This window comes from Rhea pennata, chromosome 5 (genome assembly GCF_028389875.1).
Source record: "Rhea pennata isolate bPtePen1 chromosome 5, bPtePen1.pri, whole genome shotgun sequence".
NCBI lineage: Eukaryota > Metazoa > Chordata > Aves > Rheiformes > Rheidae > Rhea > Rhea pennata.
Genome location: NC_084667.1, coordinates 4,056,679 through 4,084,241, shown reverse-complemented (window position 1 = coordinate 4,084,241; position 27,563 = coordinate 4,056,679). Strand labels below are relative to the sequence as shown.

Genomic DNA, 27,563 nt, shown 5'->3' with positions numbered 1-27,563 from the left:
AGCGTGGGGTGTCATAATGATGCACTTCTGAAATTGCTTTCGTAGAATTTAGGCACCTAAATTCTGTTTCTGCCTCTCTAAGCAGGAAAGTAGCTCTTCGAATCTTATTCTTTGGAGAAAGTAACATCGGGAGAAAAAGGGAAAAAGCCTAGATGATCTCCATAAACTAGCATTGACTTTTTAACAATAGCAACATATCTGGACTTAGGATATGTTTTAAAATGTAAATACCCTTTCTGTCTCCAGACTGTCTTTTGCAGGTGTATTTGAGAGTATTTGAAAGGTCCTTGTGGATGGAAAAGAGGCTATTGACCTTGAAATATGTATGCGTTAAGAACGTTGGCCCTCCTTGAAATCACACTTGCGTTCTTTGAACGGGTGTTCAAGACCACAGCTCTGACAGTGGTGCATAAGGTTCAGATAATATTTGGTAACTGAAATGCATTAAGACTGACTGCACTTCACTTACAAAGCTGTGCCTTCAGATTCAGAGATTACTGCCTAGTCTCTTGTTCTTAAGCACAAGTAAGTTATCGGTGGAAAAGACAGTAAATATAACATTGATACAGTAAGGGAAGCATATATCTGCAAGCTCTACCTTTCACAGCTTATTTACCTGAGGGATGATTGATCAGGTTTCCAGAAATGCAGAAATCCCCAAGAACGACCACAGGGCCGGTGCAAGCTTCTTCACATGACTTACACTGGAAGTGTGTCCTGTGTGTGTAAACTAATTGTACATGCGATGTAGAATTGATCTGCGTGTGCACAGTGAGTTGGATGCAGCTGGGACACATCAAAGTTGCTGCACAAGTGCTGTTCATATTGCAGCTGTAGCAGCTTACTCCTTTTCAGCACCTAAATGTCATGTTTCATGGGGGCTTCTCTTAGGAGCAGTGTAGTGTTTATAGAAATCCAGCTGGTGTGGGAAGGGGACACGCAGGTATTACTGGAGCTGGAAACACAGGCTTCTGGTCTTACTAAAGATGAGGCAGTGGGACCCCAGAGGTAAATGGCTTGTGACCAAGAGATACTACAGTGGACTCCAGATACTACAGTGGACTCTGTTTTCCTTAAATCCAGAGGAAAGCCTATTTCCAAATGTCCATTCTTAGCTTAGAAGACACCTGAAACCATGTTGGAACCCATTTACTTTGTGCAGTGTTGAAACAGATGCCTTTCTCTGTGTTTTGAGATGCACGTTCATGTGTCCGTGTGTCTGCGTGTGAATACGCGCACAGCTGTTTATATGAAAAATGTTGGATATGGCAACAAATTGTAAAATACTTCTTCAGATGATTTTAGCAGATCAAATGAAGTGCCTTTTAAAGATGTAGGTGTTGATTTTTGGAAAGGTAAAATAATACCTTTGAGAGACCAAAACAAAATGTAAAAAACCAAAATGTATAAATCCACGTGGAAACAGTTGTTTCTGCAATGAGGGATAAATGTATGTGTGAGTTGTTCATAAGACATCTAAATACATATCTAGGCACACAAACTTCATTGGGATGCTTTCATACATGACAAAATTTATGTCTAAGCAATAATTTAAAGACTTCTGATTTATTACATCATTAAGAGAAACAAGGTGGAGGGACCCCTTCTGCCAGTGCTGTGATTTTAGTCCCATAACAAGTTGGCATAGTGATTTATAGAGAAAACAAACAAAAAAAAATGGTCTAGAAATTTCTTTCTAATGGAATTTTAAGTTTTGAAGAAACACAGAGACATCTGAAAGGTAAAATTCACAGATTTTTCATGCCTGCAGGTTTTTATTGCCCCTGGTAATATGTGTCCTTAGTCTTACATCACATATATGTGAAAAATAATAGACATGATATTTAAAGCTGTCTTTTGATAAAGAAAATACTTCCATCTCTAGAGGTGAGGTTTAGCTTTAAAGGAAGATGAACGGGTTCCAGTTGTATTTTTCAGTTGCTGGGCTTTGCTTTCCTTAAGAATTGGCAGAGGGAAGGTTTTATCAAGGTCTTTGGGATGTGCTTTTTTATAATGAGTAGACATTAGTAGAGCCCATCTAAGTGCTTATCACTAACAGATGACTAAGGAGAGCATATGGCAGAGAGAGAATTATATTTTGTCGAAGCAGTGTGGCTTGTTAACACTCCCACATTCGCCATAAACTGTGTTTACATGTACTTACAATGTTTTGCAAATCCCTTTTTTAATCAGCTAAAAATAAAAGCAAAATAATGATTTTTTTCCAATATTGGAGTGTCAGGCAGAGTTGATTTAGAATTTTTAACAAAGCAATTAAACAGTTCAGAAGATTTTTATAATATTTGTTTTCCTTCAGCTTGACATCTTTACAGCAGTGTATGTCTTTTATTCATTTCACAGTGTTAACCGTTTTATTGTTATGGAATGCTTTTTGGTTCACCCATCAATCTACCAGGTACAAATAGTATATAGCTAGGTGATGCTTTAAGCAATAGTACAGGTTGAAATGGTCTATGTCAAATCCTGATCCCAATCAGGTCACAAAGGTTGTCATGAGCATAACATTTCCCTCGGCTTCGGTATCATGAAATAATCGAACAGTTTGTGACATCTGCCAGTAGTTTGACTATAAAACCAGTCTAGCTCCATTAAAGTACAAAAAGAGTCTTCCACTAATTTCAGTGGAAGAAATGAACCCTGTTCATTTAGGAGATGCACTGAGGAATGCTGTGGGAACTTGTACAGCTCCTGACATACAAAGCTTCTGATGGACCCTGTATCTCAAGAGTATACCACACACACAACCTTTTTGTAATGGGCATTTTAAAGATGGATTTGGGCTGTTACGTACTTCTCAGAAGAAAGCGTTTATAATGAAAATTGCACAGAACTACAATTACTTTTGATTTTCAGAATTTTCCTAGCTAATATTTGTCAAATATTTATCTCTGAACCGAAGTATTGTCCTTCATAAAACATTTTATTCTTACAATTTAGCTTCATTAAAGTCGTAATACTGCTTTAGGATGTGATAGACTAGTGCTGGGGGATTGAATTATAAAGAGATTAATTTTAGCTACCGGAGATAATTGACCTTATAATTCCTATCACCCCTAATCCTGGTTCAAATGAACCAGTGTTAAAAGTAGCAATATTCACAATGTAGACAAGGTCATGACAGCTAGAATTGTTTTTTTACTACCAATTAGATTTCCCACTCAGTGGGTTTCCCTAATGTTGTCGTAGAAAGGGATCTGAGGCGTGGAAGTGTTGTTCCTTTAGAGATGCACACGCACTGGAACCGATAGGCATATTTCCCAGCGCACTCGGAGTCAAAATGCGATTGAGAGCTGACCCCTAAAATTTGAATTCACATAGAGATTTGTAATAAAACTGTGAACAAGCTGAATAATTTCAATTTGGAAGCAAACTTGCTTGAAATTCAACAATGCTAAAATACGGTGGGTCTACTATGTTTGGAGCCATCTCTTGGGTAATACTACCTCAAGTGTACTACTGCTGAGGAGTTGGAAGGAAGGGAGGGGCTAATTAAATAGACAGTTGTTCAAAAACAAATCAAGTTGATATTTTGCTTCAAAAAACATTGAGGGTTCAAAAAAATACAAGTAAGAGATAAATGGCTTTTAAGTATGATATATCTTAAAAATTCCCCCAAGTGATCGTGCTAACTTCAAACATATTAGCATAGGGAGTCTTTTAAAAAAAACAACAGAACAACACTTTTGCATAGCATGTTCAGCATAAGATTATTTTTTCACATTATTACTAGTTATCCATCAGCATTTACAGATTTGCGTTTTTGCAGAAAGCTAAAGCTGCGTGATAAAACGAGACAGATAATGATAAAAAGCATATGTATATGTAAGCCTAGCTAGAAGGAAGAAAATATACTATTATTGCCCCTCCTGTGAAGTTAATCCTTTTTCTTTTAGCTATTTCTTCATTAGTTAATGAGGTCTTGAGAAAAAATAAAATAAAATTTTAAAAAGTGTGTTTGAAATGGTGTTTTTGCATCCTTGCCTTTAGGAACGTCTTAAAATATTCATAGAATAGTTTGCCCTTGGAAGGTGTACTAAGTGTGAGTTTAGGCAATAATTACTTCAAATGTGGGTGGTCAGAAATCTGCAACAGAAATGGACGAACGTAGCAGATAATCGCTTTCCCCTTTCAGATTCAGCCCGCTGGCTGGAATCCAAATGTAAAATAATGAAGAGATATTTTAATGATTAGGCTGGAAAAAAAGAAAATCCCAAACAAACAAACTTCAAGGCTGAGATCACAGATCCGCTGGTATGAATTGGATTTGGGTGCACTTTGTGGCTTGCAGTCTTGTTAATGAAAGGTGGAGTTTCTTCTTTCTCATTTTCTGTTGACGGTCAGCCCCAGATCAGAAGGGTTTGGGCTGTTGTCTTTGTGAGGCGAGTGTCAGTGGATGTGTAACTGCATCACATCTGTCACCTTCTCCACCAGTGCACGTGGTACTAACCAGCATCTCCACTGACCTCTGAGTAGCAAGTCTGGGAGCGCAGTGAATCCCAGAGACGTGATCTCTGTGTGCTGGAAGCCTTCTCTCCATGTTGAGGTTGGAACGCACTCTGAGGGTAGCAAGTCCGGGAGAGTAGGTGCTGCCGGTTCTTACGCCTCGCTCATTCATGCGTACCGGACTGCAGTTTTTATTGCCAGTTCCGTGTCTCGCGTGGGCGCTATATTTATATTCTTCCATTGAAAGAAACAACTCCTTTGTTGTTCCATAATAGAAATCCTGATGGAGTGAAACTGGAATTGGTGGTTTCTTCTTTTCACAGAGTTTCAAATTATTCCATTTCAGGCGACATTCTTAAGAGTTTCACTCCCCAGTGGTGCAATTGGATCTCCTATGCATCTTCTGACTAGCGATAATCTTATGAATAGGGAAAGAAGCTATTCACAGTTCTTCACACATGTTAGCACATTAGGCAAAGACATTGCTTGTCTACCAGCTCCAAAAAGCTTGCTGTGTATGCAGGAAGACCATCCTGCAGCTGAGCTCATTGATCACTTGTAGGCTCTTGCTTCTTGAATTGCCAGCCACAAAGGCAATGTAATTCAAGGTTGTCAGTAGTGTCTATATGATGTAGATGACTAACAATTCAATTAAATCCTTTCTGGAAAAGTCTCAAAACTGCTGATCTTTGTCTCATATTTAATCTCCCAATGTTATTAAATTAGTGCTCCTGTTCTACCTTCGTTTTTTTCCCCCTCTGTCTCTTCTTTTGTTGATTTTTTTTTTTTTTTTAGTTTGGTTCTTTCTGTAATAATGACCACAACAAAAATCAATAGCACAAGAGTTCTGAGTGTTTATTTAAGAAATATAAAACATTTATCTGTTATATTCTTTTCTTTTTTTCTGCTATGAGGACATACAGAACATGTGGACAGCTAATGTTAAGTTTAACACTAATGCTTGCAGTTACTTAGACCACCTAACACAGCCAGAAATTGTACTACAAGGAATAATAATGCTATCCTTTAAAAGAAAATGATGTCTCAGTTGTATCCAGAATTCACTGGGATTTCTTTTGTTGTTTTTGTTTTCCAGGTGATTCATATAACAGGCCGGTTGCGTCTGAGAGTGTCACTGTCCCATGGACGGACAGTACCAAGCCAGATCATGGGACTTGTTGTTGTTGCTCATGCTTTGCCACCTCCTACGATCAATGAAGTCAGGATTGACTGCCACATGTTTGTCACTCGAGTGAATATGGACCTCAATATCATTTACTGTGAAAATAGGTACAATTTTTAGCTCATTTTATTGTTTCTTTTGTATTCTGTGTTCCATGGGCTGAGTAGAAAGTGTTGAGCTGTGAGACTCCTGTAATGTCAGTCTGATGCTGTATGAGAGCACTGAATTCATTCTCATCATTGTCGTCTTCAGTATCATTACATTCTGAGAGGATAAATATAAATTTTTGTATAAATATAAATTTAAAAAATGCAAGTTACATGACATCTTGCTGAAATAGGGGAAGTAGACCAGGAAGGATCTCTCCAAGTGTTCCTCGCTTTTTAGAATCGACATCAATTGCTGGCCCCTGTAAGAGGAAAGATACAGGACTAGATAGACCATTGGTCTGACCTGTATGGCTATCTTTATGCTTACTATTGTAACTCAAATCCTTCCCCTTCCCTTATTATTTGAAGTTTCAAAGTTTTCAATTTTTGAACTGATTTGCCGAAGACACCATGTTTAGTGTTTAATGGAATGGTAGCACAGATGGCCTAGATAGCAGGTGAGAGAGGTGGGATCTGTTGCAGTAAGAGATGGGAAAAATAATAATAAAATTGGTCAAGGGCATACTGGGAAAGACAGGAGTGAAATGGGAGTAGATGATGAGAAGCTTTTTGAGTGGCAGCTGTGATGGATGTGATAAGGACAAGTGATTTAGAAAGGTATGAGATAGGAACCAGAACATATTAGGATTTAATGTGAACTACTGTCAAGGAGCAGTGATAGCCAGCTGCTTCCTACAGGATGAGGGCTGGTATTGGCGAGGGCTCTCCATGGCAGCAGACCCAGGCCTTGCAGCCAGGGTCTGTCCCACCACCCCCGAGGGTGCAGGGCAGCCAGGGACCACTCCAGCCCTGGGCATCAGGTATCACCACAAGGACAAGCTGAGGCCAGGCCAGGCCAGACCTATGGGTCACATTCAGGGTCAAGGAGGGCTGTTGCCAGGTCAGGGCAGGACCATGGTGGAGTTGGAGACAGGCACCACTGAGGCATTGATGGCCTCAGGTTGGGTTGAAGTGGGCAGTGAGGTCTATTTGTGCCCTCTGGGCCCTGACAACTATAAATAAAAACCTAGGGAGCAAGTGGTCCAAAGCAAAGTAAAGGGAGAGGTGAAGATTTGGGAAGAATGTAATGTATAAAGAACTTTGGGTCTGCTGATGGAAGCCTGAGGTGTGGGGGAAGGTTAGAGAGCAAGAGAGGAGGTAATGCCTTCCAAAAGAGATTTTGTCAAGAGGACCTGTCATCAGAGAAGTGGAACAACCAAGATGACTAAGGTAATCTTTTCACATGACAGCAGCCATGGCATATCGTACATAGAGAAGGATAAACTCAAGTGCTTTGTTGAATCGGGGCCTTAAACCACTAAAAATAGTCTTAGGTTTCAGTTGGGAATTTATCTTTACTGTCATGTTGCTAAACTCCCATAAATATTAATAATATTATTTGGCTATTAGAAAGAACATTTCATCTAGACTGTTAATCATTTTATAAAGAGAAAAGATATTATTCCCATTTTCAGATCGGAAAAACTGAGCCACAGAAAGTGATTTGCACAAGGTTACAAAGGGACCTAATGGTATTAAAGTTTTGACTCACTTTTTGTCCAGGACTCTACTAAACTAGTTTCTAGACTATGTATAATCTAGCACAGTTACTGAAAAAATCAGGGGGTTTGAAGTAGAACATAGCTGGAACCTTGGACCTTAGTCTTTGATTTGTGACCTACCTTGATAGTAATGGAAAGTCATTGCCATTGCAGAGCTCTTCACTGGCCTCTGTAAAATGAGTTGCTGACATCTGCCCAGTTCCTAAAAAATAGATTGTCTTTTAAAAAAACACCCCAACTTATTGTTACCTTTGTTGGCAACCTCAACAAAAAAATCCAAGAATCAAATGAATACGAAAAATGAACTATTCCTCATGTCAAGTATGATATGAATTTGTTGGGCTGTATTAGAAAGATTTATGCTTTCTCTGCCATCAATTTGGCATTTTTATGAGCCCTAAATTGTTTTTTTTTAATTAAACCTTTTTCTCAAACCTTCTCTGTACTTTTATGTAGCAATAAAACTTTCAAATGCCTGAGAGTGGCACCACTGAAAAAACTAAGATACATCAGACTTGGAGCACTTGTTAATCGCATAGGAAGAGCTGATAGCCAGTTGTAAGCTATGCTAAGCTAGCCAATTTATGCAAGATGCTTTGTGTTGAATTTACTAATGTTTTTCATTAGTTAAGATAAAGGCAGTGTTCTAATGTTACTTTTCCCTGTTTGTGAGGGATTTTATCTTGCATGCTAGAGTAGAATGCATATTGCATACTTGATTTTATGTTGCAACAGTTTCATTTTAAGCCACTGTGGAGGTGTTAAAAATTAATTATAAGAGGAATTCCACATAGCAAAAACACTTCTGCTTTGGCTGGGAGTGATTGGGAGGCACGTGGTGGCTCACTGAAGCAGTGGAGTTTCCACTGGTAGAAAATGGAGGTAGATTGACAGGGCTTGGTCTTCGTAGGAGGTACAAAGCAGAAGGTGGCTGTGAAAGCTGGAGGCATGCGAAGAACAGAAGAAGGGAAGGATGTGACTGAGCAGCCGATGTGAAGCTGTTGGATTAATTACCAAATGTGCTGAGGCAATTCTGAGTGAGGGGGAAGTTGGGATCTCTCTTCGGAGCCTGCAGTAAGGGAGCATAAGTATCCTTTCCTGGGTATACGAGCTTGGCTCCCGACCCATGGAGAAAGCAGAGAAATTCTCTGTGGTGCAACAAGAAAACAAATGCAGCACTGATAAAAACAGAGAAAAATGGATGCATGCTGGGGAAGCTGTAAGCACTATTTATGGAGCAATGGGGAGTTGCTGGCAGCCGCAGGGAGTATGGAGCAGAAGCATTGCTACTTAACTGAAATGAATGCTCACCATGGACCACTGGATCAGCGGGAGTGAAATCAATAGTACTCCTAGTTTTCCAAGTGGCTGCCTGCTTGCAGCAGCAGGGAGCAGGAGTGGCATTACTCGAGTCTTTGGGTGCATCTTGCTGCTTTCCTCTGAGTGAAAAGGTTTCCGTCAGAATCCTGGACTCAGAGCAGAAACTGGGGAACCGTTAGTTTCACTGTGCAAGGCGAGATCAGTTAGCTAACGCATTGACTATTTCTAGCCATTAGCATTTTATTCTGGGAGTATAAAATGGGGATTTAAAATTTTGGTGCCTAAAATGTGGTATGTAAATCCATGCCTGCTTTCCAAGTGTGGGATTCATTTCATCTAAACTTCACCATCTAGTTTAAAATTGTCTAGAATTTCTTTATCAGTCAATGGAGTGAGATAGGCTTCTCCAGAGGACAATTCACCTTAGACTGAAATAAAAAAACTAAAACCAGAATAAAGAGATTACTGCTAGAGGGCCATATCAGGCTTCAGTGTCAACTATTAGTGATTGGAGACCACCTGGAAAGCGCTTATAGCCCAGTTTAGTGTGGGCTACTACGGCCATATCTGCTAATGTGTCCCAGAAATGAAGTAACTTGGTGACCATGATATTTCCAAATACAAGGGTTTTAGAATCTGTGGAGCTGCCCGTGTCAGGAATCCTGTTGGCCATAGCAATGATTGCCAACAGTTCCTTAAGATACGTAGAAACAGTGTTGTGTAGAGAGCTTCAAGCCTAGCAAAGTCTGAGCAATTTGGTTCTAATTCAACAAAATACTGTACTATATACCTACCGTTAGGTTTCAGTTATAGTAGTAGTTTTGCAAGTCAGTGGAAACACTGATCTGCTCAAAGATAAGCCTGTGCTTTTTTTTACAGGATCAGGCCTGTGTATTAAGTAGAACTGAGTTCCTACCCATCAGCCTGTTGGTTTATTCTGTGGAGGGATGGGAATTGCAAGATCTGTCTTATAACTAATACTTTAAGAAACATTATAAACTTTCTTTTCCCAATTTCCCATTTTCCCAATTTTTCCAGATTATTTATTTTCCATCTTTGGTATCTTTCATATAAGCATGAGTGTCGTGTTTGGTGTCATTTCTTTTGCTTCTGGTTTTGGTGTCGTTGCTTGTATTGCTTGTCAGTGCTTGATATTCACTCATACCTTCTTTCTTCATAATCTTTATGTTTCTTCTTCCACTTTTTTATTTTTAAAATTCTGTGTCCTTAATATGTCTATTTGAACAATTTTTTTGTAACACTACCCTTAAACTTAAGGTCATGCCACAGTGCCTCCCACCCTCCCCTTCCTGCAGCACAACTGCTCCCATTCTAGTGACTCCACATTCGCTCTGTGCTGCTCACTCACAAAATTGTGCGAGTTGTCCTTCTTTCCTTGCAGCTGCTGGAGCAATCACTGAAGGGCTGGAAGTAACAGAACTTCCATGTGCCAAGAGATTGCCTCTTTTTATTTACTGGGGCAGGAGGATTTATTTCATCTTCCTGATCTTGAAGCAGAGCTACCTTCTAGCAGAAAATGCAAGATTCATGGGCCAGAGAAAACAGCAAACTGTGCCAGGCTAGACCTGGAGCGGGGAGACCTAAAGTCTGGTTCCTGCTCCGTGTACTGTTTATGCACTTGGTTTAATATAAGAGAAAATAGGCAGTCCAGGGAGCAGGAACCTTTCAATCTCAGACTCCCTTCTCTCTGGGGAGATTTCTTGTCTCTGGGCAAAGTTTCCAGTTTATTTGTTTCCCAGCACCTAATTTACTGTGCACCAAGTGAAGTAACTCTGCAGAAGGGATAGAGAGAGCCCCACTACCGTCATTATAGACTTGTCTTTATTCTGGTGGGTGATGTCGTCTCCAAAAGATAGGAGATACACATTTCGAATGCAGTTTGTGGTACGGATTAGACAAGGATGTCCCACATCTGGTTAAGTGCTGCAACTAGGCGGTTTGTTTGAAAGGTGCATATCCTACAACATGCTCCGTTATGAAAGTGTAGCAAAGCTGTTCTGTCTTGTGCTAAACTTGATCTGACAATTTCTGCTTGTAAGTCCGAGTCCACCTACTTCATGGGGAGACTGATGAAGGGAAGCAAAGTTCGTAAAGCCTTGCCTGGCTTAAACTTCCCTAGACACTAATTCCTGAAAAAGAGGATGGCAATTCTGCACGTATGTAGAATGAAACCTTTCAAGACTTTACAAGCCGAAACTGGATCGTGTGAAGGTTGTGTGTCAACTGAACTAATGGTAACTGTCTACATGCATGCTTTCCACCTATGGCAAATGCACAGCAAGTGATGTGACATCTGCTCACAGCCTGATATTGAAAAGTATCACGGTTCAGCTGGCACATGAGAGTAATGAGAATGCTTAATATGGTCATGTGTCAGATCTCTGAAGCTTTGCACATTTTCTGGGGGAGAAGGTGTGCATTTTGCAGACAGCACTTCTAGACTGGAGCTCTAAAATCCGCTTGACGTGTCTAAGTGTTTCTGTGGATCTGGGCCCAAACATCTCTCTCCAAAAAAAGAGATATAAAAGTTCATCACTAGATGTCAGGAATTCTGTTACTTTTATAATGGGAATTGCTAGGACAACATAAATTTTGCATTTTGTAGAGATTTTATTGTGGTAAATGGATCTCTCATCATGTTAGAACTGTAATCCTAAATCCAACCAACATATTATAGCTGAAATTGTTCAGATACTTCACTGAATTACTAAATCCTTAGGCCACAAAGATACTTCTTCTTTTGATCATTTTTTACATCATTCAAAGATGTTATGACAATTCCAAGGAAAATAGCATGTTTTTGCCAATATGACTTTGGCTACAATCTTATTAGAGACTCAGCTAGGTTTAAAATCAGTACAGATGCACTTGATCCTTAGAGTGGGAACAAAATAGCACTCTTCTTGAGCAAAAATGTGCCTCACTCCCCATTACTCAAAGTAAATTCAAACACTCGCCTTAGTCATTCTCCCCCTACAGGTTTTGGAGTTGCTGGCCACCACTGTTTCCAGAAAAATAGAAATAGAAAAATACACACTTGAGGCAGGCTCAGTATAAATGAACAACGTGGTTTCTCATGCTGTAAAAGCTGTTCAAAAACTACACGTCGTACAAGCACGCATAGCTGTGCCCTAGGCCATGCTCTGGAAATCCTCCTGCAGGGAGGGCGAAGAATTGCAAAACCCAGCTTTGGCTCCACACATATTCGGTGGGATCTGAACTGGTGAGCCAGCACAGAGGACGCACGAGAACGGCTGGTAAAAATGCAAAGATCATAGCACTTTGGTTGCAAGGTGCTGACTGCACCTTCTCCAGCCGACCCCGCCAGGACAGGGAACGGCCTTTTAGTCGAAGCCACTGCTCCATCAGCCAGAAATGGCAGCTAACTCCCAGGGACTATTACATCCCTTGGTACTGTGACCCTGCAGACTTCATAGCAAAGACTCTCTGGATTTCAAAATAAGCTCTCTTACTTGTAGTTTCAGCCGTGTGATTTGGAGACATTTCATGCAGGTTTGTTCATTACTATTACTGAACATTATGGGGCACCCTGAGCACTCTGCAGTGCTTCTCCATATAAATGTAAATGCAAGGGTGTTTACTTACTTAAGGACAGAAGTGCTGTTGTTAACTCTTTTTGACCTGAGCAGTTATCTGCATCCTGCAATTTTTTTCCTCCCTTAAGAAAAGAAATTAATGGTAGAGTACACTGTCATTGATGTAATCCTGTGCATTCCCAAAGGCAGGACACAAATTCTCGCCACAGAGAAGAGGGGAGGGAGATCGCACAACAACAGACACAGTGCTGGCTCTCCGCTCTCGCCTTTATTCCGAGCACCTCCTCTCTGTTTGTATCCTTTTTTCTTTTCTTTTCTTTTGGGGAGGGGGGGCCACAAACCATCAGAGCTGCTGTGGCACTGTTCGGTGCTTCCTTTCTCCTCCTCAGCCTTTCTGATCTATATACTCTTTCTCCCATACACCCAGGCAGACACGGTTCTGCCTCGGTCAGTGCCTCGGTGTCTGCAGCGTCTGCCCTGAGGGAACCCCTCTGACCTGCACGGTTCAGCTTCTGCTTGAGCCTAGCCTATGCTCTGGATCATGCTCCGGTTGCTTCAGCTCCCTGGCTATATAAAGAGGTTTGGTTTGGTGTTTCCTGGAACCCTGGAAATGGAAGATGGCAAATATATCTTATGATTGCTAACTCCACTCATTGCAGCACATTTAAAATCCTAAATATTATTCTGTTTCTAGCAAACAGACGTACTTTCAAAGGCTTGTGATGCTTGTGTAAGCAAGGCATGTTTGGTTTTTTGTTATTTTCTGTACTGCATTTAAGGACATTGACATCTTTGCAGGCAATGTCAGGATTTTGCATGTGCAGACAGACACACACACACACACATATGTATGCATACACACAAAGATCTGCAGAATAGATTTTTAAGTTTCTATGTGCACTAAACCACAAAGTCCCAGTTGAAAGGGCCCAAAGTGAGAGCTGAGCTCCCAAGTGAATGAGACTAAAAAAGATAACACCCTGAGGCATCTGTATGTCTCAGCATTTAAATTACATCCCTTGAAATATCGGTTAGGACTTTGTGCCAAAAATGGTTGAAGAGCTTTTTCATGAATATGCCCAATAGAAGACCAATCTGTTGAAATGAAAGGTGTCTCTAATCATTTGGTATAAACATAACATTTTTTTACTTGATTATGTAACCTTGAATCATCTTAGTCTTTTAATGAGGATTTTAAATTGTTGCTAAGGCTTTGTAATTTCATGGAATTATATTATCTTGGTGTTATTCTGTGGGAGGAATGTGTGTTAAAGCTTAACTTTCCACCTATTTCAATGCATTAAATGATTTCAAGGTTTCTTTAAAAACAGTTTTATTTCAGAGACTGTATCTTCTTTGTACAGATATTCCATTCAGAAAAGTAGTGGAGTCCACAGAATTACTACAGCAGTGAAAAACATTTTTGCAGATTTCAGTTTCTGAGTCATTTGACAATTCCTGTATTCTTTTCCTTCTTAAATTATAGGCTGTGTTTTCTTTTTCCTTTTTAGGATTAGTGATTACATGGATCTGACCCCTGTAGATATCGTAGGAAAGAGATGCTACCACTTCATTCATGCTGAAGATGTGGAAGGCATCAGACATAGTCACTTAGACTGTAAGTACCTCAATTTTTGTCAAAATCATCTGGCACAACACCTGATTGCTCCTGAACTAATATTTATATTTCACAATTGTGGATCTTCATCTTGCACCTGCTTTTTTTGTCATAGGATGCCATAGAGGGTGGCTCAAATATAACTTGTTGTATTATGTATTTTCAAGTCTTTGTAGAGACATAGAAGATTGTTCATATATGTGGAAATAAAAAATCAGATTTGTATTACAATAGTCTCCAGCAGCTGTTCAGTTATATGTGCTGTGCATTATTTTACTCCTTCAAAGAGGTATTGCTTAGGTGAGAAACTACCTCCCTAGCAGAGAAAATGAACTCCTCTCTTCCTTTTCCTTTTCTGAGTCACAACAGATAGACCAGAAACGGCAGCATAGTTGGGATTTCACTAGGTTGTTCCAGGCACAACTGAGCTACAGCTCTGCCAGTGTTTTAACCACGCAGTGTATTATCACCTATGTAGCTCACATCCCTGTAGTTTCTAAGTGCCACTTATTTGCACACAGGTAGGATCTTATGAGGACGAGGACAAGGGAAGTTGTACAAAAACATAACAACAGACAAATCTTATCAGAGAGCTTGTGCATGTATATGCATGCATGCATGTATGGGGAAGGGAATTTCCACTTGATTCGTTGTAATTAAATTCTTTGTATTCTTATTATTAAAAGCCATAGGGCTTAATTCTTTTCTTGTTGAGATCTGTTTACTTCAGTGATGGTGCTCCTGATTTATCCTGGTACGAAAAGAGAATTAGGCCCTTAACCTCTAATTTTTCTGCACTTGCAGTGAAGCCAGATATTTCTTTGGAAGTTTTAGTGACTGGCATTGCATTTATGATTAGCTCTTGTGGTTTTCTCAATGTACAAGACTATCTGTAAGCTGCATCTCAGACTCAAGGTCCCAGATTTGAATAGCTCTACTCCCGGCCCCACAGCCTGCTAACATTTACTAACAAAACAGTAGCCACCCAAATCCAGCCACCTTTAATTAGCTTTTATAAGACAATATGACTATAATGGAAGACAATACAAATCTTCAGTCCAAAAGTACCTTGCTTGATTTGCAAGGGAAGATAAGAGAAGCACTGCAACTGGAAAGCTGGAGAGCAGGGACTACTTCTATGATGATACATGGCAGCCATCTCTGATGTTAGCATCTGTAATGCTTTAAAAAGCTAGTCCCTGAAGTCTCTAGAAAGTAAACTGCATTTCTCTAAAGAAGGTCAGATTACATACATTTCTGGGGAAAAAAAAAACAATTATCCAAAATAATAAGCAAAGTCATTTTGCATCATTTACTTCTCCAGCATTTACTATCCGGGAGAATATGGCATTTCTCAGAAATGAATGAACAAATTCAGAAACTTACTTGGTGCTCTTGAAACTGGAAGTCAAATAAGACAAGTTGCATTCCACTGCACTATCTGACCAAGGAAATAAAAGATATTTATGACTTACAGTCTTAACATACCACCTGGCAGAGATGAACACCCTATTTGAAAAGGACCTTAATCTTCTCAATGACCACTTCTCTCTGAAACAGAATATGCTTTATGAAACATTCATCTTCAGGAAACCTAGAGACTCATGCAGATAGTGTAAGCAGCAGTGTAGGCCAGCAGATGAGGACTGGACTAAGACATAGAAGACCCAAGAGACAAGATTGGCTTCTAGAGAATCTCTTCACCTCACTCTGGCTAGTTCCTCTCTCACTGTGTGTCCTTTTTAGCTAATTGAATTGCAAGATTTTTAAGCACAAGGAGTTATGTTTAGCAGCATCCGGCACAATGAGGTTCCATACTTTGCTGTGTGACTATAGTATAATTATTTTTACTTCTATTATGCTAGGCCCAATTTTCAACTAGATTAGGCCAGTTAGATATTTCACATACATTTGTTCTCTTGGATTATAGGAACAAGATCTTCATAGAATCATTCAGGTTGAAAAGGACTCCAGATGGTCATCTAGTCCAACTTCATGCTCAAAGCAGGAGCAACACTGAATTCAAAGCAAATTGGCGCTTAGTCCACTCGGGCCTTGAAAACCTCCAAGGTCAGATGTTCCATAAGTTCACTGAGCAGCCTGTTCCAATTATCTTTAATAGGAGCTTAGCTCTCCTCATAGTGAATTTCCTTCTATCCAGTTGGAATTTCTCTGTTATGACTCATGACCGTGAGTCCTATCATCCTCCTGCTGCGCAGCTCAATAAAGAGCTTGACTCCATTTTCTTAAGAACCTTCTTGTAGATATGGACAGGTTGCTCTTAGGTCCCCCTGAAGCTGTCTCTTCTCCAGGCTGATGAATAATAGTTCCCCTAGCCTCTCCTCACAGGGCAATTTCTCCAAACCCCTCACCATCTTAGTGGTCCTCTGCTGAGTTCACTCAGGTTTATCAAAATCTTTCTTATACTGGAGAGCCCAAAACTGGGTACAGTATTTCAGAAATGCTCTAAAGAGTGCTGAGTGAAGGGCAATAATGACTTCTTTTGACCTACTAGCTATCCTCTTTTCCATGCAGTCCAATAACTGTTCCCCTTCATCAGTGACAGGACGCACTGCTAATTTATGTTTAGTAGCCTACTTCCCACCAGGAGCCCTGTGAGCTTTTCAGCAAAGCTGTTACCCAGTCCCCAGTCTGTACCATTGCAGGGAATCAGTCCATCACAGATGGAGGGCTTTGCATTTGTCTTTTCATATTATTCAGACTCAAGCTCTGGATGAAGGATCTTCAGGTTTAAATTAGACTTGGAAATACTGAACGAGTGATAGCAGTAGGACATTTTCAGTTAGTAACAGCAGAAAACAAAATGCTCTAAACAAACATGTAAATCCAGAAAGGCGTAACTAGAAGTTTACCTGCCTATTATAACTCTTGCAGGAGCTGAAGTGGCTCGTACCTTTGCACAGAGATGTACTTAATTTTTCTATCATTTAGGAAAAAAAAAAGCCACAACCTCCCCAAACACATCGTAGCAACTTGTCTATCCCAGGCAATCAAGTTCAGATGAAGCTAGAATGACAAAATCCTCTTGTTTAGTGAAAATAAGACTAGAGCCAAAATTCAAGAACTTAGAGACAGTGTCTGTAGAAGGTAAAATCCAGGAGTACTGCAGTTCCCTAAATAAATAATGGAGGAGACCTACTAGTACTACATAGGGTATGATTACTTAAGATTACAATGGGTAAAAAGCAATGTTTTGAAGAGGAGCTGGAAGCCAAAGTGATGGTTAGAAAGTCTTGTGTCAAAGCAGAAGCAAACCTGAGAAAGCAGCAAACTCAAAAGGATGTGTTTGATAGAGGACTGTAGATTGTGTCTAAAAATCTTAAATGATTTTATAGAAGAGAAAATAATTTTTAAAGATTAAAACAAAAAGAATTCAAAATTGCAATGGTAGATCTGAGGGTAAAAATAAACAGAAATAAAACCGTTATTCTTCCTGTTCACTAACAACATATCGAGGAAAAAACAAGTAAGATCAGGTCATCCTGCCTTCTCAGACAGGTTATTCATAGACATCAAAGAGGAAAAAAAATGAACAAAGAAGAAGACATTGCCCAAAATCATACAGAAAAATTAAGGGGGCTGTGATGGCTGCAGATCATTGTAGCCCATTTGGAATTTTGAAAAACAGGCCTTGTTAACTCTATCTCAGATAAAAGAAGACAAAAGCAGTTTCTGGAACGTGACCGTAGTAAGTATAATAGTGAAGAAGGTATCCAGGACCGTAGCAGTGACAGTGTTTTGAAGGGAACTGCTTTCCTAATGAAAGGTGAGTTTCAGTCAATAGAAAAGCTTTCTTTGGCCTCAGTGGACAGGGGGATTATACCCTAAAAGAGCAACTTTATGCAGAATAAAATCCTGACCCCAATGAAGTAAATAATAGCAAAAATTCCATTGGGCTCAGTGCAGTCAAAATTTCTACTTAAGAGATTTATGGCTGTTAGAGCTTGATGCCCTTGCAGAGTAATAAAATAGTGTTTATACTGAGCCCTGCATGCGCCTGCCCTGATTTCCAAACAGTAATATATGGTGATGATCCCACAAGTATCAGCCTTTTCAAACAGAAATAAAAAGACCAGGGATATTGTTTCTTTCTTGTTTCATTCAAGGTTTCAGTGATCATGTTTTTTTAATAAATCAATCCCCCAGCGAGTTGTTTGGTGTTACAATTTTGCCTTATTAATGCATTTCTCATCTTATAATGCTTCGTGATTTTAGAAGTTTAGGAAACTTCCCATTTGTTTATCTTTTCTGTATTTGTTGAATAAATTGCAGGTAGAAACCTTGGCAGATACTGCATCTCATAAATCAAATCTCTCTCAGAGAGGTTATAGCTAGCAGCCTGTACACAGTCCAGCATCGTGGCTCAGTTGATGCAGAGCAACTGGCTAAGGTGTGATCACCTTGTGTTTCAGTCCGAGTGCTCGAAAACCACAGGTCTAGCTGTACCCTGGCTCAGACGCAGCCCCTGGTCCCAGCCTGTGTAACAGGCTTCGTTAGGGCGAGTGGCATGAGAGAGCAGAAGTGGCACATTTTACACTGCACCGTTGTTGCGTGACCAGCGCTGACACCTTAGGAAGACCTCCTCATGCGCCCGTGTCTAATGTACGGCTCGTAAGAACGGGGCAGGTGCTCGAATCCTCTGTTTGTGCTTATCCTGCGTAGAAGCATTGCAAGGCTAAGCTCTAAGTCAAGCAGAAGAAGTTAACACGCTTCCACCAAGCCCTGAGTCCCTCAAGGGGTAGAACTGCCTTTGTCCCAAAGACAAGGAAATACCCTCAGTCTTAAAGGAAAAATTCTGTGTCGATTTAATACCAGTAATCAAGCAAATTAATGGAATTCCTGGTCTGTGAGGTCTTAGCTCTGCCCCTAGAGCTCCGTACAAGCTGGAACAGCGAGGCTGATTGACACTCACTGCTCTTGGAGTGCGGTGCTTCCCTGTGCAGAGGGGCTTCTCGTGGTTGCTCCTCTGTGCCACCCCCTCATGCAGGGGATAGTAACGTTCCTTCGTGATTTAAGAAGTGGATTACTTGCTAAGAGAAAATAGGTATCATATGCTGTAGGAGCAGATGTCTTCCATTTAATTGAAACAAATAATGATCTCTTTGGAACAGTGATATCAAGTACTTGGGAGGTCATTAAGGAAGTGGCCAGGATGTATTAAAGTCAAGACCTTTGAAGGAAGCCATGAATATAGTTTTGGACAAATATAGGACAGTATGCCACCATTTGAAAATGAATATATTGCTCATAAGAACACTGTCACAAATATATATTGGTATATAATACATGCTTTTTCATTTTGGAATCCTAATTGAGGTCTAAATTCAGAAACCTGACATTGACAAAAAAAAGATACTTGTTGTCCTCAGCTATTGCTTAGAAAACATCATCCTGTTTCTTCAGGATTTGATTTACAGCTATGAGAAATACAATTCCTCAGGAACTGAGCCAGGGCAGTTCATTTCCCATAAAGCAAAGGTCTCTGATGAGTATGTTTGGTAGCATTCCCTCTGATCTACTTTATCTGGTATCCAGTGGTTAGAATAATCCAGTCTTTCTGAAAATAAACTATTCCACATTCACCTTTTTCATCGCACCCCTATTTTTCAAGGAATATTACCCCGCAGTCTGTTTTTACATAAGCCATATATTCATGATTTCTTTTATGTATGTTCAGTAGAAAATTCCTATTGACACACAAAATATTGCTTGGTGGTTTAGCCTACCAGCTGTAGCTGAACTAAACCTTTTAACTTATGCACATCGCTTATAATTTTTCGTTCTCTTAATAACCTCAAACACATGAAAAACAAATAGAATGAGTTGATAATTTCTAACAGTAAAATACACTTCACATATTTTGCTATCATGCTGTGGAATAACTCCACAATGTCAAGTAGCACACAATTAGTAAAACTGTAGGGGGAAAAAAAGAAGTGTTTTGATCCTGAGGAATTTTTATCCTAATCAGATCGAAATTTCAATGCTCTTGTAGTGCTTAATATCTTCAATCACCAAAAAAAAAAATCAAACTGATTCCAATGTCAGGTTTTGCATTCTGTGACTGAAATAAAATGCTAAAATATACAAATGAATCTCATGTTTGTACAAGTTTATTATCATCACTAAAAACCAAGATTGATTCTAAATTAGGATGATAGAATGTCTGATGTTCAGCTAATTCTTAAATCAAGCCCGCCTGGCATCCTGATGACAGTCTAGTGCATCTCGTTTGCGGAGTATTGCAAAGGCTTTGGTGTGACCAGTTGTCTTGTCTGCCCATACTAAGGGCCAACAAAGAGACTGGCCTTGGAGACTGCCACCCTTATGTCCTTTTGGCTGGAGTTGGTGGTGATAGAGCGAGAAGAGGGAGCAAGAGAAAAGAAACTGGAAAAAACTGAAGCCTATAAACAGAACAGTTTTTTGCTTCATACTAAGAAAGAAATGAACATGAACTTTGTTTTTAACACATACCTAATTTTTGTCTTTCTGTCCTAATGCATACCAGTTGCTTCTAGATTAACATCATTGTCTTCAGTTCAGCACCTGATAGTCTTCCTATCTGATGATGACCAGACTCCACCTATTTAGGTGTGTGGAAGCCTTGTCAGAGTATCTGGTCTCTGTGCAGACCCCAGTGAATTTATTCACCAAACACATCTGACAAACGCATCTGAGTTAGCAGATTTTTTGGGGAAGGCACAGCAAAATAAGCTTGCAGTCACACATCTTGTTCTGGTTGCAGCAAAGTGAAAAACTAATCACAGCAGCCCACCGGTTACTGCTCACCACCACCCTCACATCACACCAGCCATTTTTACACCCTCTGATCTGCCAACAATCGCTTGGATGACTTGACCCTCAGCTGGGTCAATAATTTCCTATCACTGGACTGTTTGAGCACAAGTAACACAAGTCTGACACAGCAAGAAACACTGAATCTCAGGAGAATTGTACCTAACCAAGAGTACGTATGCTGCATGTCTTTCAGAGTTTCGGAGCTAGCCATGCTCTGAAATCCTGCAGCTACTATGTTTGCTCCAGCAAAAGCTTCTTAGGTTTGTGTGAGGTTCTGGTCTGTCTCGCTCATTATCTTCTTCTGCTCTCTGACAAATGTCAGTTACTTTAAAAGAAGGTGGAGAACGGTCTGCAACAGGTAGTTATGTATACATTGCACCCTCTTTGGCCATGCTCCACTATTAATTCCTGGCTGATTGATTCCGTGAAAGATGAGAATTTGTAGCACCACCTAAATTACAGTTTGCAGAGGGAGCCAACTGCTGTTGTAATACTGGGTATTCTAATTATCCATATAAGTATTCAGATACTATTTTAAATCCTGATAAATTTCTGATCTCCATGATATCTTGTGGCTAAATTTTTCACGTGCTAATTGTGTGCTGCTGGGCAAATGTTTTTTCTGTGTATGTAAAGTATCTAAGAGAGTTTACCAGAAGCATCAGATCTTTTGGATAGTAAATAAACCAGAGAGCTCTACAAAGCTAAACCTTTAAGCTGTTTAAACCATAAGCTGGGAACCTGCCTTTTCCCAGTTGCAAAATTTTGCTTTTCTAGTGTAGCGCTGTACAGTTATTTTGCAAGATGCCTCAAATGCAGTTTGCGTCGATAGCCCTTTAACTTCGTTCCTGATGCTATTTCATCTTCAAATTAAATCCAGCTGTTTAGTGCAACGCTAATTAGGCGGCCCCCATTTCAGCTGGTAGGCACGCCGCTGCAGTTCTCCCGTAGCTCTTTTCTTCTTCCCCCCGCGGTGGAGCATCAATCATCGCGAGCGCGCCGCCCGCCTGAGCCCCCCAAGATGGCCTCCACGCGTTCGCCGCGAAAACAAAGAGTGAGAGGAAAGTTTGCTAAACGGGCCGGGTATTGTCTGAATCGAGGGAAGGCTTTTTTCCCCCCAGAAATCTGCCTTTGCCACCAGAGTTGAAACGTTTGTCAGAGCCCAAAGAACAGTTGAATTCTCCTTTGGTATCGCTGTAATGTGCTTCTCTCCTTGTGCCGTAGTCAGCTGAAATTTTTGCCTAAACTTTTCTCCTATTTTTACGTTAAAAACGCGTGCAGTACGGGCTCTATAATTAGAGCTGTGGCATTAAGGGACTGCAGAATGAAGGCTGAGCTCTGACTTCGGTTCAGAACCTCTGGTTTCCCTATTACTCGCTTAATCCTCTTTTTTATTTTTTAAATCTCTTTGAGCTGAAAGTTTCCAGCCCCCCAGATGAATTTATACTTTGGCGCTATTCTTGTGATGGATTGCAGAACCACATGATAAATTGCAAAGCCGTGGGAATAACAGGATTTATCGTGCCTCTCTGACAGCTTCACCTTGGCTCTGTCCACAAAACTATTTCTGTGGTGACTTTTGCTCCAGTCCAACTGGCTGAGCCCCTTTAAACGTATGCCGTGTTAAAAAGCAACGGAAAAATACTTCTGCCCGCACACCATTTTCCCTTCATTGCTGAGGTTCACTCCAACATTACTGAGACCAGATATTTTCATTGTCTTACAGTGTAAACTAGGAAAGAAGTGTTACTCCATTAAAGGTTGGGGCATGGCCTAACTATTTTCGTTCTTACTTAACCAGACCATGAAGTACTCCAGCCTAAACTCTTACTGTATTAAGAAGAAACTCCTGCGGATCTTCATAGAGTTTAAAAAAAAAAATACATTAGTGTTAATTTTCTCCCCTCCACCATCCACAAAAGTCTGATAGTTGAACTTGTGCCTCTGAGAGATAAAATCTTCAAAGCCAGAAGTATACGAAAATAAGATCAATAAACTGTGTAGCATATATCAGATATGTGATGATGTGCAATAGGTCTTACTAGCAGTCACTTTGGAAGAACCAACATCCGTCACTTGTGGCTTTCCCGTTCATGAGCGGTGCGACCAGTGCTGGGTCAGTATCGTTTTTGATCTCTGAGAAGGTACAAAGCAAGTGGGCTGGCGTCCAGGACTCTGTCCCGATGGGCTTCTGGGAATCCCCTTCCAAACATCCAGAGCTTTTGTATCTTCAGGTATTGGTTATGAAATCATAACATGCAATGCTACGTGAAAGTTATATTGTTTTTACTTTAAATTGAGTTTTTTGCTTTTTTGGCAAGGGAGTTAGTGCTAAATTATCCGTTTTGGGCGTATGAAGAAAGGCAGAAAGTTGTTTTTGTTTGCTTGTTTAAAAGTGATCTACTTTAAAAGTGACGATATGTTTAAAAGTGTGTTCTAAACATACGTTTTAAATATAGTTTATTGCCAAATGTGAGATGACGGTGAGTCTCTGCAGCGGTTGGAAGGGTGTTTAAGCATTCAGCGGTGCCATGCTGTCTTGATGCTCTGTGCTGTGGATCCCTTCGCCACGGCGATTAGGCTGAGAAAACCAAACTCATTTCACTCAGTACCAGCACTCAAACTGGGATAAGCATCAGCGTGTGAGAGCGTGTTTAAAAGGACAGTATGCTTTCCTTGGAAACAGCCCATCTTTAATCTGTGAAACTGATAAAGCAAATTAACGTTATTGCCTGTTTCTGTATTTTGATCAGCCCCTGAGGAGCTCCTGCCCCGTTTCCTACCGCACGAGGCGTCGCTGCCTGCAGTCCACTGGTACCGTTGGCCTGGAAGGGGCTGTGTCCTAAGGACGTTGTCATACGGTGGACATTAAAGTTAGTGGAGAGATGGATTTGAGCTCCTTGAGCAAGCAGGGCCAGATTTCTCCCCTGATGTTTCATTTCACTAGCTGAGGGCAAAATTTGGATCTGGAATTTCATTTTCCCCTCCGGTCTGAGCACAGAGAGTTCATTAGTGCCAATGGAAGCTCTGTCTGAAGCTGGAGTTCAAAGTGGGCTTGGGTTTCTAAAGGACTATTTCAATATTAGCAGAAGGAAATCACTTCCTGGCAGGACAGAAGTTTTAAAAGTCGTGGGGAGACTAACAAATTATGAGAGAGAAGAAAATTTAAGAAAGAGAGAAGGAAACCTCGACAATCTTAGTAGACAAATCAAATGTCCATTATTCAATCCAGTTTATTTTTAAAAAACCACAATCAGTTAGTGTATTTCTGTTGTTTAGAAGGCGTACATTTGTACAGAGCTTTTGCTTTACCACACTTTGCCGTCTTATTTTATGTGCTCAGATTTCAGCACAAGGTGTTGTAGGTACTACCCAGCAAATTTACTGCTGAATGGTAACTCATTCACTGTACAGGAATACAGGAGAAAGATCTAAGACCTACAAGGAGGTGCAGAGACAAAAAAGAATATGTTTTATTTGTAATCAGTGCTTCCTATGACATGCTCTCAGCTAAGCAAAGAACTTAAAGGAGACAACGTGAAAAAACAGTAGACTGTGGGTCCTACCTAGTGAATTATTGTCTTTGGACAGTGTAACTTCTGCTGTCTTTATAAACAACAGAACAGTATTCTGATATGCATGCCTCTGCAGGAGAGGGTATCTGCTGATACACTGAATTAGATATAATACTACCATTACGTTTGGTCAGTACCCACATAATGTTTCAAAATAAACATCCTCCCTTGTATTATTGTTCTTGTTAATATTTAATGTTAAGCATATGTTTTCGTGATTATAAAATTGCCATTTTGATTGATGGGCCACTGGCAAATGGTATCTTATAAGCATTATGAAAGAAGGGAGAGGGAGAAAGCAAAGTGTCTGTTGTTTGGGGTTTTTTTTTTTTTTTTTTTTTTTTTTAGTTTTGCCAGGTCTTAATACTTTTGTACTGCTGCTGTGAACTGATAAACTGATGACATCTGGTTGATTTTAAGCAAAAGATCATCCTGATCCTTATCTGAGATAATCTGGAATCAAATGAAGGCAGAATCTCTAATGGCAGCTAGCAATTTTCAGAGGGCTGGAGAAGCTCTGGTCTGGAATTAGGACAGGCTACAAAATCTGCAGGTTGCTTTTCCAAACTAACTCATGGAATTTTCACTATTTGGAATTACTTTTCTTCCCTGACTGGAGACAGAGCATGCAAGACTCTTCTCATTGCATTTGACAAGTGATGGCCTTGAGCTACAGAGCGTGGATCCTAGTGTGAATCCAGATTTTTTAACAGTTCGACTCAGACTGCTTTTAATGTTTGCTCCTCTGCAAAGGCAAAGAGTAGTGGGAGAAATACTCTCTATATTTTAAAGATTATTAATCTTCCCACTTTTTATAAGGGGTTGGTTGAAACTTTGCATAGAGGATGGGGTTTACTTTCATTTTCTGCCTGCAAAGTCGCCGAACCTTGCTTTAGCCTAATTTGTTTGGTGTTTATATGCATAACAGTCCTATACTGAGAGATTAAACAATATTCCATACTGTAAAAATAAGCAGCAAATCGTTTGCCACACCTTAGTGCTTTTAGAGTGAATGAGTATGCTTAAAAGAACTGTTCCAGAAAAATGAAGTTAGGTGGGAGTTTCGGTATTGGTGAGATACAGTTTTCTTTCACAAATACAAACTGCTAACTCCTGTTTGCGTTAGAAAAAGATGAATTTATCTTTAAAGCCCTGCCGTTACTACTGTCTAATGTTCATACTACAATAGCGGCCAAAGTCTCAGTCACTATTATTAACAAAATATGCTGCATTCTACACAGATCCAAAAAAAAGATGTTTTCTGTCCAGCACTGAAGGTTTGTTCGTGCCGTATGGTGAAAACAAAGCACAGTTTTCTGAAGCCGCGCAAACTGGTATTTTCCTAACCTGTTATCATATTTTTATTTTCTTAAGAGAAGAGAACTCTGTTGAGAGACTGGAAGTCATTTAGGGCTGATAAGCAACTGTCTGCAGTGAGGGAAGGTGGAGCAACATGACACGTGGGGACTTTGGGGAAGAGGAGGTGGAAGGGTTGCCCACGCAAGCTCCACGCTTTTAGCCTGGCGCGGAGAGGACACCTTTGCACCCAGTCGCTGCTTACCTCGTCCTCCCCCGAGCCTACCCCACACTCCCTGTCCTGTAGGAAAGGGAAGTGTGCGGGGAGAATGCGAGAGATGATGCACGGCTGCTCACAGACTGTCTACAGGTCTTCTGTCGTCATTCCAGCTCATAATTCTGCTAGAAGTATCAAACATCATTTAACATTGCTAAATATCGCTCAGTACTTTTTTCTTCTTTCATTGCTAAAATCCAATTTGTGGATGCCTACTATTTAAAATATCTAACTCACTAATTGCAAAATCTATAGAAAAGTCCTTACAACATCAAAGGCTCACTTGATCCTCTGAGCTGTTATAAATGAAAAACTGTCTCTGTTACAAGCAAATAAGGCACTTAATGCACTCTTTCTGGCTGTGATGCTGTTTTTCCTGTGGGTTTTGAAAGTGACCTTCCTGTAAGCATCAAGGACTGTAACTTTTCAGATAAAGAAACTTGTTTTAAGTCTATGCCAGGTTCATTCCCCTACAGCCCAAAGTTTTTCAAAAGCAGAAGAAAAAGTAAACCAGAATTAAAAAAAAAAAAAAAAAAAAGAAAAGAAAAAAAAAAGAAAGAAAGAAAGAAAAAAGAAAAAAAAAGCACCTCTGTTTCCAGAATGAAGTTACCCTGTCAGCTTGCCTTGGGCCTGAGGTGGAGAAGTGGAGATTAAAGAGTCAGTATTCCTTTTCATGTTTCGTCTGCCAGTTTTGTGAATGTAGAAAGAGTACTTGTGGCTGCAGCTAAGTATCCAACTGTGCTATTAAGTACGGTATTTTCATCCATTTTCATGTAGTAAATTAAAAATATTTTTGTAATTTTGTAGCAAGAGGGGTTCAGTATCAATACCATACAGTCATTGATAAAGGTATCTCAAGGAGAAGGGTGAATAGCACAGCAGATGTAACCTCAATATTTCACCAATTAAAAGACCCTCTTTGTGAAGCTGTGTGAATATGTAAGATGATCTCATCATTTCCTATTTACTCTATACTTACCTGAATACGCAATATAGTGTAGCTTTTAAATGCATATGCACGAGTAAAATGTCCTTTTGTAAGAGACTTCTCTAAAAGGCTGCTTTTGATATACAGTTTCTTCATCTCCTCTTCAAAATGAATTAAACTACTTCCTTCTTTTAAAAAACAACTCACTATTTAGAAGCCTTGGCTTTGATTTCTCAGAACAGCCTTACAGGAAGAAACCATGTTCTTTTTCTTTTTGTAACCATATTTCTGAAGACAAACTTGTACTGATTTATTTTGATTTTCCAACAGAATTAGGTTCCTGCAGAGAACACTGACTGTTTCTTCTTCTCCCCCCTCCTTCACTCCACTGCTACAAGTATATTGCTGTGCGCGAAGCTTCCAAGGAAGACTGAAATCCCTCTTTTGGGAACTGTGTACATAGCAATATATTCATACTTGGAGAAATAAATGAGGGTTTTTTTTCAGTTCTTTGAAATGCACATACTGTGCATTTCTTGCATGCTAACCTCTGACATGAAACTGAGTAACTAGGTAATATTTCAGCAAATTTTAGTCAAATTTAGCACCCACCATTTTAGGGAATATATCTGTGCAGGTAACTGGTTTTAAAAACTAGTTAAACACTAGTTTTAAAGCATCAGCCCTCAGTAATTTCCTTTGATTAAAGGGTTTATATGTATATGATTATATTTGTCATCTTGTTCCTAGTATTTAGGGGTTTTCTCATTTTCCTCCTCACAGTTACAGTCACT

The 27,563-nt window shown here is 40.0% G+C and overlaps 1 protein-coding gene across 1 annotated transcript in view; it reads left to right on the top strand.

Annotated features, from left to right (window-relative positions):
• The window catches only part of NPAS3 (neuronal PAS domain protein 3), a 586,029-nt gene that overhangs the window by 547,038 nt on the left and 11,428 nt on the right, over positions 1 to 27,563 (top strand). The window contains exons 7-8 of the mRNA XM_062576748.1: positions 5,561 to 5,754; positions 13,768 to 13,874. Of these exons, the coding sequence (XP_062432732.1) occupies positions 5,561 to 5,754; positions 13,768 to 13,874 (301 nt within the window). The remainder of the gene's footprint in view (positions 1 to 5,560; positions 5,755 to 13,767; positions 13,875 to 27,563) is intronic.